Source organism: Wolffia australiana, chromosome 2 (genome assembly GCF_029677425.1).
Source record: "Wolffia australiana isolate 7733 chromosome 2, ASM2967742v1".
In the NCBI taxonomy this organism is placed as follows: domain Eukaryota; kingdom Viridiplantae; phylum Streptophyta; class Magnoliopsida; order Alismatales; family Araceae; genus Wolffia; species Wolffia australiana.
In genome coordinates, this window is record NC_135836.1 from 22,080,212 (window position 1) to 22,092,783 (window position 12,572).

General features: G+C 41.2%; 2 protein-coding genes and 1 non-coding gene across 3 annotated transcripts; 1 reads left to right on the top strand and 2 right to left on the bottom strand.

Annotated features, from left to right (window-relative positions):
• Window positions 1-24: 24 nt before the first annotated feature.
• Window positions 25-96, top strand: TRNAW-CCA (transfer RNA tryptophan (anticodon CCA)). Its single transcript has one exon. It is a non-coding gene; the product is annotated as a tRNA-Trp (tRNA).
• A 7,137-nt stretch (window positions 97-7,233) lies between these two features.
• LOC144700110 (uncharacterized) lies at window positions 7,234-8,829 on the bottom strand. Its single transcript, XM_078571509.1, has 4 exons — window positions 8,652-8,829; window positions 7,883-7,944; window positions 7,717-7,821; window positions 7,234-7,637 (listed from the first exon to the last, which is right to left on the bottom strand). The coding sequence occupies exons 1-4, from the start codon at window positions 8,800-8,802 to the stop codon at window positions 7,500-7,502; spliced, it is 456 nt and encodes a 151-aa protein (XP_078427635.1). The 5' UTR covers window positions 8,803-8,829; the 3' UTR covers window positions 7,234-7,499.
• A 54-nt stretch (window positions 8,830-8,883) lies between these two features.
• Window positions 8,884-12,186, bottom strand: LOC144700109 (putative pectate lyase 5). The gene is made up of 5 exons (XM_078571508.1): window positions 11,999-12,186; window positions 11,241-11,940; window positions 9,779-9,970; window positions 9,213-9,418; window positions 8,884-9,132 (listed from the first exon to the last, which is right to left on the bottom strand). Exons 1-5 carry the CDS (start codon window positions 12,100-12,102, stop codon window positions 8,958-8,960), a joined length of 1,377 nt encoding a protein of 458 aa, XP_078427634.1. The 5' UTR covers window positions 12,103-12,186; the 3' UTR covers window positions 8,884-8,957.
• Between the last annotated feature and the right edge of the window lie 386 nt (window positions 12,187-12,572).

A 12,572-nucleotide genomic window follows, 5' to 3' on the forward strand; every position in this document is an offset into this window, starting at 1 on the left:
TAAAGTTCGCCAGATTGACATCCCGGATCCGTGGCGCAATGGTAGCGCGTCTGACTCCAGATCAGAAGGTTGCGTGTTCGATTCACGTCGGGTTCAAACCCAGTCCGATTGTCTTTTTGACTTTTGGATCGTTATAATGGGCCTTACGGGCCTTGTTGTTCGACCAGAATAGTCCACACAACAATTTAGGCTCACTGTTATAAATTGGACTATTCTAATTTATATTTCATACTCTCTCTCATACCCCTCTCTCTCCATCTCTTTCTTTCTACCTCTAACTTTCTCCTTTTCCCCCTCACTCTTTCCCTCTCTCTTGCTCTCTTTAACTGTGTTCCTCTCTCTCAGTCTCTCTCCATCTCTTTCTTTCTATCTCTAACTTTCTCTCTCCCCCTCTCTCTTACTCTCGCCCTTTCGCTAGCCTTCTATCTACCTGTCTGCCTTTCTCTTTCTTTCCCCTCTCTCTCCCTCTATCTATTTCCCTCTCCCACTCTAATTCAACCCCCATGTCTCTTACTCTCTTGCGGCCCATAATTATACATTCTTTTTATCAAGCTTCAGAAATGAGAATATATTGTTTCCAAATTTTGACATAAGACATTTTATAATATGTTATTCTTTGCATCTGAAATTTATAGAAACTTTTATTTGATTTTTTTATTGATTTGACAAGAATAATTCTATTTTTTATTTTTAATATTAACTTGGATCCTAATATTAGTTTAACATTATGTCACTGACTTCGAAACTTCGACTTTAACATTGGTTAGTCACCTTGAAAAAACTGGAGGTCAAATGATTATTAGGTTAATGCTGAAAAATATTTACATGTTTTTTGCATTAAAATACGAATATATGTGAGTTATCAAGCCTAAAATGACTAAATACACTATTTAAGCATATTTTCATTTTTATGGATTTATTGGTATTTTTAAGGAATTTTCTGCCATCACATCATCAAATATTATATTTTCTGAGTCAGAGTTAAGTATATTTTATTAATTATTTGACATACACTAATATGTGTTATTTTTGTAAGTTGTAATATGTAAGTTATATAATTTGATTGCTTATATTTTATTGAACAGAATTTATTTTAATATTTTTGGTCTTGTATTCCTGTCCCGCCATGTGCCACCGTTCACTTTGATTGAATGGTCACCAATCATAGTTTTCAGCAATGATTAGCACAGCAAATTATTGTCAAAAGGTTTCATTGTGGCACTATAAATACCAGACATACGTTTATTTTTTTGAAAAATGCACTTAAAATTGCGATAAATGCATATACAAAACTAAGAAAAACAGTTGTTATTTATGCATTGTTCAAAGTAGGAAATTGTTTTAAAAAACAGCACAGTGGCATAGCCTCTCTATTGGGAATTTGTGGGCTTCATTGGCAAGATAATAAACATAGAAAAACAAAATTCATCTCCTTTGCACTCATCGAATCTGTGATTTCATCGTGGAGATTGTCTTAGGATTTGCAAGGTTCTTTTATTTAGAGAAACTAAAATCAATTTGTAGGAAACATACACCAGAAAACAAAAAATATATATTTTGATTGATGACTTGTGTGAGTATCTTCAAGCCATTCAGATCTCCACCCTCTAGACATAGCGATGTGATCTTCACAATGTTGGGTCTCTCTTCTTTCTGTAAACTCTACTGTTGGAAATCCAATTTCCCCCACTAGAAGCATCACTCAAGGAAGAGGAAAATAAGAAAGAAGGGGACACCGAACATGACATTAATAAAGTTTAAGCATAATTAATAATTTCCTCGAACTTAAAGTATATTCACCAACATCCAAAGACTTTAGGTGTGTGACCCTCTAAGCCCATGTATTAGTCTACGTTATAACTTTAATATCCCAATAGCCTGTATTGGACTGACCTTATTAATTTACTATATCATATATACATTAAAACAAGGTTTATCTAACCCTAAAAATTGGTTAAGTTTCCAGCTTGAGGGTTTCCCAGTAACACCATGTGCTTTAGAAGATACAAAGGAGTATGTCAACTCCCTCATGAAACCTTAACATTCATCAGTTTTCGTGTATGTATAATATTCATCTGTGCGAGACTCTTTAATGACTTAGGGTCTGGTTAATCATCAAATCCTAACCATTCATTATAGTTAGTACTGATGCATGAAAAAATCATTGAACAACATTTTTCTGATAATCTATTGCCTGGGCCAAGGATTGAACAACATCATCTTCCTTGAGTTAATCTTCGCCAATACCGAGGCTGGACAATCCCATGTAAACCACATAATCAACTTTGTGGATTTGTTGTTGCATCTGAATTAGGATGGTTTGGAATCCCCTATTAGAGATGTTGGGTTCTAGACGCTTGGATCTAGATGAAGAAATCAAAACGATATGTAGCGGAAGACTTTTGTGAATAAAACAGCATCAACAAAAACGTTAAATGAAGTACATTTCCACGGATCGCATCCGTGATTTCTTGGATCCCGGAGTAAGCCGAGTCGAGCTGCTCACGTGTGCAGCCTCTAGACGTATCCACGTGGTCCTCGACACGTCGGATCTCCTCCTTCTCATTGACGAGCTCCGTTCTTTCTCCGTCGACGTCGTTACGTCATCCCGATCACATCGGGGAGGGGGAGGGTGTTGGGAGATGGGAGAAGAAGGGGAAAGGTTCCTGAACAATTCTGGCCTGGGCGAATTTCATTCAGGGCCTTCCCCTATTTATACTAAGTGGGTATCTTTCATAAAAACCCCCAAAACTCAATTATATCTTCTGATGTCCAATGTGGGACCCTCTAGGCCCATGTATAAGTCTAGTTAACAACTCCAGCGGCCCAATAACCTATATTGGCCTTGCAAATTAATTAACTATATCATCATAAAGATTAATTAATGTTAGATTGATTTAACACAATCGATAGGTCGAGTCTTCGACAAGTGGGGTGCCAAGCTACACCTTGTGTCCTAGAAGATACAAAGGAGTGTGTATTGACTCACTCATGGAACCTGTTCGTCATCAATTACTGTGTATGTATAATCCCTCATCCACTTGACGCTCCTTGGACGACTTAGGGTATGGTCAACTGTCAAACCCTAATCAATCATCCAAGTTAGTATTGATGCATTCAGAAATCATCAGAGAACTCTTCTCTGATATTTCATTGCCTTGGCCAAGGACTTCATCGCATCATCTTCCTTGAGTTGTCACCTCTTATACCGAGGGTGGACGATCCCATCTTGACCACTGAATCGTCTTCGTGAAATTCTTGATGTACCCAAACTAAGACCGTTTAGAATCCCATGATTAGAGACTCGTTGGCCATAGCCAAAGTACAACCGTCCGTCCACAAGACGTCTTTGGTATCTCAGGTCTAAGGACCACTTACACAACCGTAACATGAATCAACCTGATTGAAAGTTTGGTATAATACCATTCAAGGATTTGTACGCATCAATTTAGTGAACTCTTTCCGCCAAAGAGCACCCACTATCTATCCTTAGTGTCGCCAGACTAATGGCTACGAGACCGGCCATACTCATCATGTGAGTGAGGTTAGATAGTGCCATTCTATCTGGATACTTCGATGTCCGTCTCGCGTATCCTTCAAATAGGAATATTTAGAACACATTCTTAAAGACTAGGGATCTCCGTATTACGATCTCATCATAATTCACTAAGTCCGATCATGTATTCATGGACTTCATTATACGCATCACACATCACTATAATGAATGTGTTCTATTAATGAACATGGAACAAGATGTAGAATGTGTGATTGGCTTGCCGGCCACATATATTTTTATCAAGAGATTCATAGGTCATAGTCAAAATACAAACATCTATCCAAAAGGCATCTTTGATGTCTTAAGTATAACGTCCACTTAAACAACCGTGACATGAATCAACTTGATAGATGATAGGTATAATGTCATTCAAGTATTTATACATATCAATGCATTACACACTTTATCAAGGAGCACCCACTATTTGTCCTTAATGTCTTCATACTAATGGCTTTGGGGATAGCCATAGTCATCATATGCGTAGTTCAAGACAATGTTTATTCTACTTGAATACTTCACTGCCATTTTCAAGTATCCTTCAAATATAAATGTTTAGAACACATGTTTAAAAACTACTGATCTCTGTATTTATAATCTAAGTATAAACAAGATGTGGAATGTGTGACTAGCTAGCAGGCCACATATTTTTTACAGAAATTCCTCGATTGTCGAAGATTATAAAAAAACATATTGACCTGGCACCGCATCCAAGTCAATGTGTCATTAAACAAAAAGGAAAAGGTATTGTTAAAACAATGTTTATTTTTCTTCTTTTTTATGCCAATTCTTGGATTTGTCTGTCGTAGTGGATAAAAAATGTCAGCTGATCATTAAAAGGGAAAAGTGTGGTATTTGAAAGCTATTAGCAGAAAAAGGAAAGTCGACAGCAATGATGACAAGGAGAGAAAATAGTTAATCAAATGGATGTCCATTATTGCTCCCACTTCAAAGATTTAGATGTGATGATATGGAAATCCTATTGAGGTAAACTTTTGAGGGCACCTTTGTTTTTCTCCCCTCTTTCCATCAATGTATTATCCTCAATTTCTTGTTACTTATCTTCTTATTTATGCAAATTTTCTTCTTCTTAATGGAAGGAAAAAATATATATAAATAGAATATAATTTAATCATATAACCAAAAATTTTAAGAATGAAATAATCGAATAAGTAATTAAGTAGAACTATACAAAATTGTCCTCGGATCAATAAATTAAGGTGTAGAAATTTATAAAATGATCTTTGAACTTGCTTCTGAAATTTCTATGCTGACTGAAAGATGGTGAGTTTTTGAACCATCAACTCTTACATTATTTCTTTTTATCATCATTGTTTTCTTATGCCATATTGTTATCACCATTACATCACATATTTTTTATATTTCTATTTCATCTTACACTTTTCACGTCACCATGTCTTTGTTATCTTGTTGCTATCCCTCATACATATATCGCTGTACCATCACATACCATTTATCTATCTATCTATCTTATTATCGCGTTATCATCACTTCATCCTCTTATCTCGCTTGTTCTTAGTGTCTTGCTCATATAACTCTTTCCTATTTATAATACTTTGAATTAATCATCTTAATCTTATTAATAATAATTAATCACCTTCTCATCTCACATTTTCATCATCTCATGGTCCCCAAATTTATATGTATCTCCCCTTCATCTTATTAATCGCTTTGAAGAATATTAAATCCTTAATTATCATTCCCTGTGGAGATGATCTGTGATCATCACTAGCTTGACATATTCTCTTTGTATTGATTAAGCTCAAAAGGCACCAGTGACAAATAAAAACCCCATTTTTTTTAGTATCACCAAAGCGAACCAGATTGGTCTTGGAGCAGACCACGATTGGAGCAAAATTCAGACCTAGGTATAGATTTTTCCAGGAACCAAGTCCAATGCTGAGACCAAAGTGTGGCATTCCTTTACCAAGATCACCCCTTTCAGATTCCGCATTGGGTCCCTTGTTTTTAGGAACATCCTTTAGGAAAAAGATTCCATATTTTGTGGGCTTTACACGTTTTATTCACACAGTGCAATGTGCTGAATAATGTCCACTTCATTTAAACTTGGCATGCTATCTAATAGACTCCCCAACGAATAAAATACATAGGGGCAATTTTTATTCGGCATCCTGGTAATTGAAAATAGATGCATTTATGATTGTATTGATAAATTTTTTCTCAGTACCCCTCTACTATAGTTTTTTCTTCCAGGCATGTTGTTGAAACTAGAACCATCAAAACTATATTTAAACTCATTGGGGCTGAGTTTGATGCTTGAAAATTTTAGCATTAGCATTCAGTTTTGCACTCGGTCTATCTTTCATACATCCCCCTACTTCAATAAGCTTCTTTGGGTGATTGCATTTTCTCATCATTTTTTTCATATCCAATATATCAAATTAATATTAGTTTTTTTTAATGAAATATTAGTTGTATTTAATCAATGAATTCTGGATCATTACAAATCAAATTACTAACAAAGTTTAAGGCTTATAATATGAGGTTGACTATTGTAGGTCAGGGAAACACATCAATTGCTAATTTTAATGATAATTTAAACTGGAAGGTACATTCATCATATGGTGAATTTTCCATTCAAGTTTTACTAATATATACCTAAAGGGAACACAATTTCATGCAACCATAAACTTGAATTTTATTCAGGTGTTGGCATAGACTGAGAAGGGAAAATTTTCATTGACATATTTTGAGTAACACTTGGTAATATCCAAACTAATATAGCTTTGGTTATAAAATATATGAAGTTTCAAGAAGGGAAGACTTGTAATGTAACTAAAGCTGCATTAATTACATTATTTCCCCTCTACAAATATCCAAAATTTATACCTAATACTCCATAGATAGTTTGAATTGTATCGGAACGATAGTCCATTTCTGCAATAATGGTTTCCAGATTTTTCGAATTTATGATTGATACGTCCTGAAATTTGTACTTGAAATCATTTTTTTGATTTCATAGTTTGTTAAAAATAATCCATCCATTTTATGCTTCTTTTTTTTGAATTTGTTTATTCATTAATGCAATCAATGTAAAACCATTCTAGTGGAGTTGTGTAGTAAAGAAGCCAATCTCACATCCTATATTGCATTCAAGTTCATTAATAAAAGAAAAAATCATTATTGTTCACATTTGATGTTAAATCAGAAAGTCTAAGGAGGTATAAAATGAGGATCAGGTTAAATTATGATTATAATTTGTTGAATGTGGATTATTAATTGTGTATCCTAAATATTCATTGTTGTAGAATATTTGAGGGCATTATATCCCTAAAGAATTGCAGCATCCAGTCTTGCTCATGTGATGGAGGGTTGATCTTGCAGTATCTCTGAAGACATCTTGTACACGGCTTAAAATGACTCAATCAAAATACCAAATCGTAGCATATCCGATTCTATGCTACGTGATTTGGTCATCAAGATTTCTTTGTGAGTCTTCAAATGATAGATTAGGTCTGCAGTCAATGTGATTGTGGATGGATCCTAAACAACATATATTCTCTCAGAATAGAACCCCGGAGACAGACCCCATATCTACGCTTCCATGAATCTTTCTTTCTCATCCATCCACATATCTTTCCTTCCATGCATCTCACCACCAGTCCATCTATAGACTCATCTTTCTCAACATCTGTATATCGATAAATTCATCCATCCAGCTATCTTCTTTCTCAATATAATTATTCCATGTAAATGTACATCAAATCATCCATTCCATCATCAATCCATTCTACCCATTCCTCTTAATTTCATCTGAGGGAAGGAGTTTACCGGAGTATTATGTGCCCATGCAGTAACTTCTTCAGCAACTATGTACCATCCCTCCCCCATTTTCTTCCCTTCTCAGAAATCAATAGGGCGTTTGACTACATGCGCGGTTGATTGAGAAATCAACGGTCCTACCTCACTTGTACTTCTCCATGATCCGCCTGGCTTCTTCCAGAGTTTCATCGTCGCCTTTGCCCTCCACATTGCCATCGCTCGTCCCTTCATCTTTGGCGTTGAAGGCCATGTACCCAAAGTATATCAGCCCCATCATCGCCTGCTTGAAAGAGGGCTCAAGTCATAACCCACAAATACTTGCAAATTTACTCGTTTAATCGAGTGTAGGAGAGTAATACCGCCACAAAGAGAACGGTAGAGACAAGGGATTTGAGCAAGAACAAGGCCACGGCAGCGGCAGCGGCGGCGACGGCGACTCGGGCCACCGGTCTGGGAACAGATTCCTGTTGACTTTGTCAACCACGAGGATTGAAAGAAGAAAGCGGAAGAACGCGAGAAGCTTACAGGAATGAGCTTCGCGCCACCCTCGACTCCGTCTCTGGCGACTTTCCAAGCTGTTCTAAGGACTAAAATAGAGAAATCAAGGCAACCCAGATTGAGATTTTCTTGAAACATTCGTTTGAAGATGAGAATTTGAAGAACCCTTGGCTGTTCTAAGGACTATAATAGAGAAATCAAAGGAACCCAGATTGAGATTTTCTTGAAACATTCCTTTGAAGAAGAGAATTCGAAGAACCTTTGGCTGTTCTAAGGTCTAAAATAGAGAAATCAAAGCAACCCAGATTGAGATTTTCTGAAAACATTCGTTTGAAGATGAGAATTTGAAGAACCTTTGGCTGTTCTAAGGACTAAAATAGAGAAATCAAAGCAAACCCAGATTGAGATTTTCTGAAAACATTCGTTTGAAGATGAGAATTTGAAGAAGCTTTGGCTGTTCTAAGGACTGAAATAGAGAAATCAAAGCAACCCAGATTGAGATTTTCTTGAAACATTCGTTTGAAGAACTTTTGGCCGTTCTAAGGACTAAAATAGAGAAAACACAGCAACCCAGATTGACATTTTCTGAAAACATTCGTTTGAAGATGAGAATTTGAAGAGCCTTCGGCTGTTCTAAGGACTAAAATAGAGAAATTAAAACAACCCAGATTGAGATTTTCTGAAAACATTCATTAGAAGAACCTTTGGCAGTTCTAAGGACTAAGATAGAGAAATCAAAGCAACCCAGAATGAGATTTTCCAAAAACATTCGTTTGAAGAAGAGAATTTGAACAACCTTTGGCGGCGTTGAACTGGGACGAGGCGACGATCGACGATCGGCGGAAGCTCCGCGGCCGACGGCGCAGCGCCGCCGCCGCAGCCGCCACCGCCGGCGGCGGCGACCGCCGCCACGTCGGCGCCACAACTCTCCCACAAACCGCTTCCATTCCTAGACTAGTTTCCCTCTCCCCATTCGAGATTGAAAACTAGCGGAGAGAAAGAGAGAGAGAGAGAGATGACGAATCCTGTTAGCGAATGATAAACCGCCACGTGGTAATATTATATTGGGCCACCCCACAGTTGGTGGGTATCACCCTCAACCTCACTCAACCAAGGAAAAGTAAGTGAGCAAGACAGCCATGATGAGGGAGACCAGCCCACTGGGAAGTTCAATTCCTCCACTTCCACTCCCGCCACCGTAAACCATGCCTGCGTCGCTGGCGTCCGTCCTGCCGCCGCTGCCGTCGCCCATATCCCCCTCCGATGACCCGCCGCCCCTGTAGAAATTTCATCAAACCCCCAGATTTTCCTCAATTCTTTTACTGATCATTGAATTCTTGCATGGCTGGTTACGTACCTGGGATCGCCGAAGACGCCCGCGTTCATGGTGATCTGATCAATCATACCCGTTGATTTGGGCTCCAAGCTCGACGCCTTTGCGTAGCTTGCCCCTGCGCCGTTTCCCGACGGCACGAAGAAGGCGCCATTCACCATGATATCCCCCTCTGACCTCCAGTCCCAGCCGTCCCATGCCTTCTCGTCCGTGTCCACCCTCTTCGTCACCTGCAACAAAATAAGGTGCCCGTCATCATCATCGTCAACAAAACAGGCAAATATCCCAAGCTCTGGTAGAAGACTTGTCACTAACAGATGACAGTCAATAGCAATGGCCCTCATCCGTCATCATCAACCGTTTATGGCACCCATCAACAACAATAAAAGGCAAAAGTCATGGTAACCGTCAACGTCATCATTGACTTTGAGGACTGGTTGACGAATCCATGTCTGTTTAGATCATCATTGCGTGGATGACCCATGTCTGTTTAGATCTTCCCAGAATGTTGATGTCATCAAGAAGCTGTTAACGATGACGATGATGATGACAATGACAATGACAATGGTGGATGACCCTGTTTGTCTTACCTCCTTGGCATTGGGGTTCGAGGGGGCGGTGTAGCGGTTGCCCTGGCTGTTGATGGTGGGGCTTGCGCTCCCTCCAATGGCGTACATCTCCCACCGCGTGAAATCATTGTTGACGATGTGGATATAGCCCAATCGGCAGCGAGGCATCCTCTGCGTCAGCCCCACACCAAAGTGGTTGAACGCGATAGTCACCTGCAATTCGTCATCGTCATCCCCCCTGAAAACCTTTGATCACACTGGCTGGACAGCCGACTAAGGTGCACGGACACAGACGGGACGATTTTTTGGCCCCAGAACAAAGAAACCAAAAATTTTTCCTGCATCCATGTTGAATGGTGGCCAAGACCAATGTACTGAAATTCCATGTTATGATTATTTTTCTCGAATTTTAGAATGTACTAAAATTTTAGAATGGCCCCGGGACAAAGAAACCATCCTGTGCAGGGCCTCGGATGTCGGATGAGATGGAAACTCATCCGTCAGGCGAAGGACAAGAGTTTTTTATCACAGGACGAAAAAATTGTCCTGCATCCGTGTTAAATGGCTGCCAAGATGACTGCATTAAATTTCCATTTTATGATTCTTTTTCTCGAATTTCAGAACTTCTATGATTCAGAAAGTCTATCTGACTGGGATGGGATGGTTCAGACAAGACAGTTTTGGAAGAGACTCTTAAAGACGACTATAGTTCCGGATCGTCCCGGACGTGGACGATGGACAGGACGGGACGAATTTCGTCCCGTCCGACGTCCAGAGTAAGTTCAGGGACGAAGGACGGGACGGTTTTTCATCTGATGATAAAAAACCGTCCCGTCCAGTCATACCGGGATGGTTTTTCATCCTGTCCAGTCCTCCTGGGACAAATTTTCATCCCGAAATTCGTCCCGGACAAAAAAAACCCATTTTATGTTTTTAATATATTAATATGGACATTTTTCAAGCTTTTTAAGGAATTACTGAGGAGATAGAACGCAAATGGACATATGTGCAATTATTTCTGAATGGCGTCTATTTGCACTCACGTAAAAATACATGGACTTTGATGCAAATTGTCATTGCAAGGCCACGTGGCAACATCTCAACCGTCGGATGTGACTCCGGCGGTTTTCCGTCCAGATTCATCCCAACCAAGACCTCCTGACGAACGATTTTTTCGTCCTGTCCACTGGTCCCCGGGACGAATTTTCGTCCCCAAATTCGCCCGTATCCTCGGACGGGACAATTTTTTCGTGCCAGGATGAAAAAATCATCCCGTCCGCTTCCCTGCACTATAACGCCAACCCCAAAAGAAAAAATCGGGACGTAGGACGAGACGAAAACCATCCCAAACCGTCTTCATGACGAAACTGTCCTGGACGATCATGCACCTCATGTGAGGGATAGAGAGGCGGATGACGAAACGGATGCCGAACGGGATGACGGAGGGGAAAACGGAACGGGGGGAAAGGAGGAAGCGTTTTACCTGCATCGCCCTGTCGGGGGCGAAGTCGTCGCTGTGGCCGAGCAGCATGACGTCGTCGTGGTGGGAGAAGTAGTTGTTGGAGATGGTGATCGCCGTGGAACCCATGATGGCGTCGATCAGACCGTCCGCGCAGCGCGAGAGCGAGCAATGGTCGATCCAGATCGCGCGCGAGCCGTAGATCGAGATCCCGTCGCCGTCCGATCTCCCCCTCTCCCCCACGTGCGTCGGCGACGACCGCACCACCGCCGGCGACGACGGGACGCAGTTGTGGACGTGGATATTGTGCACGATGACGTTGGTGACGTACTGCAGCGTTATGCATCCGGCCCCGGTGACGTGAACGTTCGCCCCGCGTCCGTCGATCGTCTTGAAGCTGTTCACGATCAGCTCCTTCTTCAGGCGGATGAGCATGTCGGCGGAGAAGACGATCCAGAGGGGGTCGTCCTGGATGACGGCGTGACGGAGAGTTCCTTCTTTGGGGTTTACCGGGTCGTCATCGGAGGAGTCGGTGACGACGTAGGTCCGTCCGTTCTTGCCGCCGAGCGCCAAGCGACCGAACCCGATCCCGCAGTCGGCGAGCCGCTGTCGGTCGTTCTGCCAGTTGGGTTCGCACCGCCAGCAGTCATCGATGGGGTTGCCGGTCCGGCAGGCCGCGCCGGTCCGCTCCGCCGCGGCTCGCCGGGTCGACTCGGCCACTCTCCTGGAAGAATCATGTCAGGAAGCGACGGCGGAGATTGGTGGGTAGCCGGGGATCGTACCGTTGGAGGTGCTCGACGACGGATGACGGGTCGGTCGAGTTCGGGAAGGCGGCGCCGCCGTGGATGACGGTCGCCAGGAGAAGCCCCAGCTTGATTAGGTCCATCTGGGACGAGAACGACCCAGATCGCCGGCGGCCGTCCCCAAGTTTAGTGGCGGGTAGCTTTCCCCTCAAAAAACCTCATCAGTGCTTTTATATTTGGTCAGTCAGTCAGGCTGTCCTTCGCATTTATCTCAAGAGGAAGAACATTCAATTCAAGTGACATTAAACCAGTTTCAAGAGGGAATTGTTAAGGACCTTAGACTGAGGTTTCATCACTAAAATGCCCTTTTTTTCATGGCATTGATTTTTTTTTTAAGGGCTGATTTTCATGCCTGGAATCCTCCTTTTGGAGTGGCCCCCCTTGGCTGCTAGCCGATTGACCCATTTGCTCTCCCAGCTTGAGAGGCCATTGGATGGCCATCTCCATCAAACCTTGGATCTTACTGGATGGCCTGGATAGATTATAAAAATAGAGAATCTTTTTTCAGTTCTCTTAGTCCAACTGAAGAAAGACTTTTATGGGTCTGCATGGG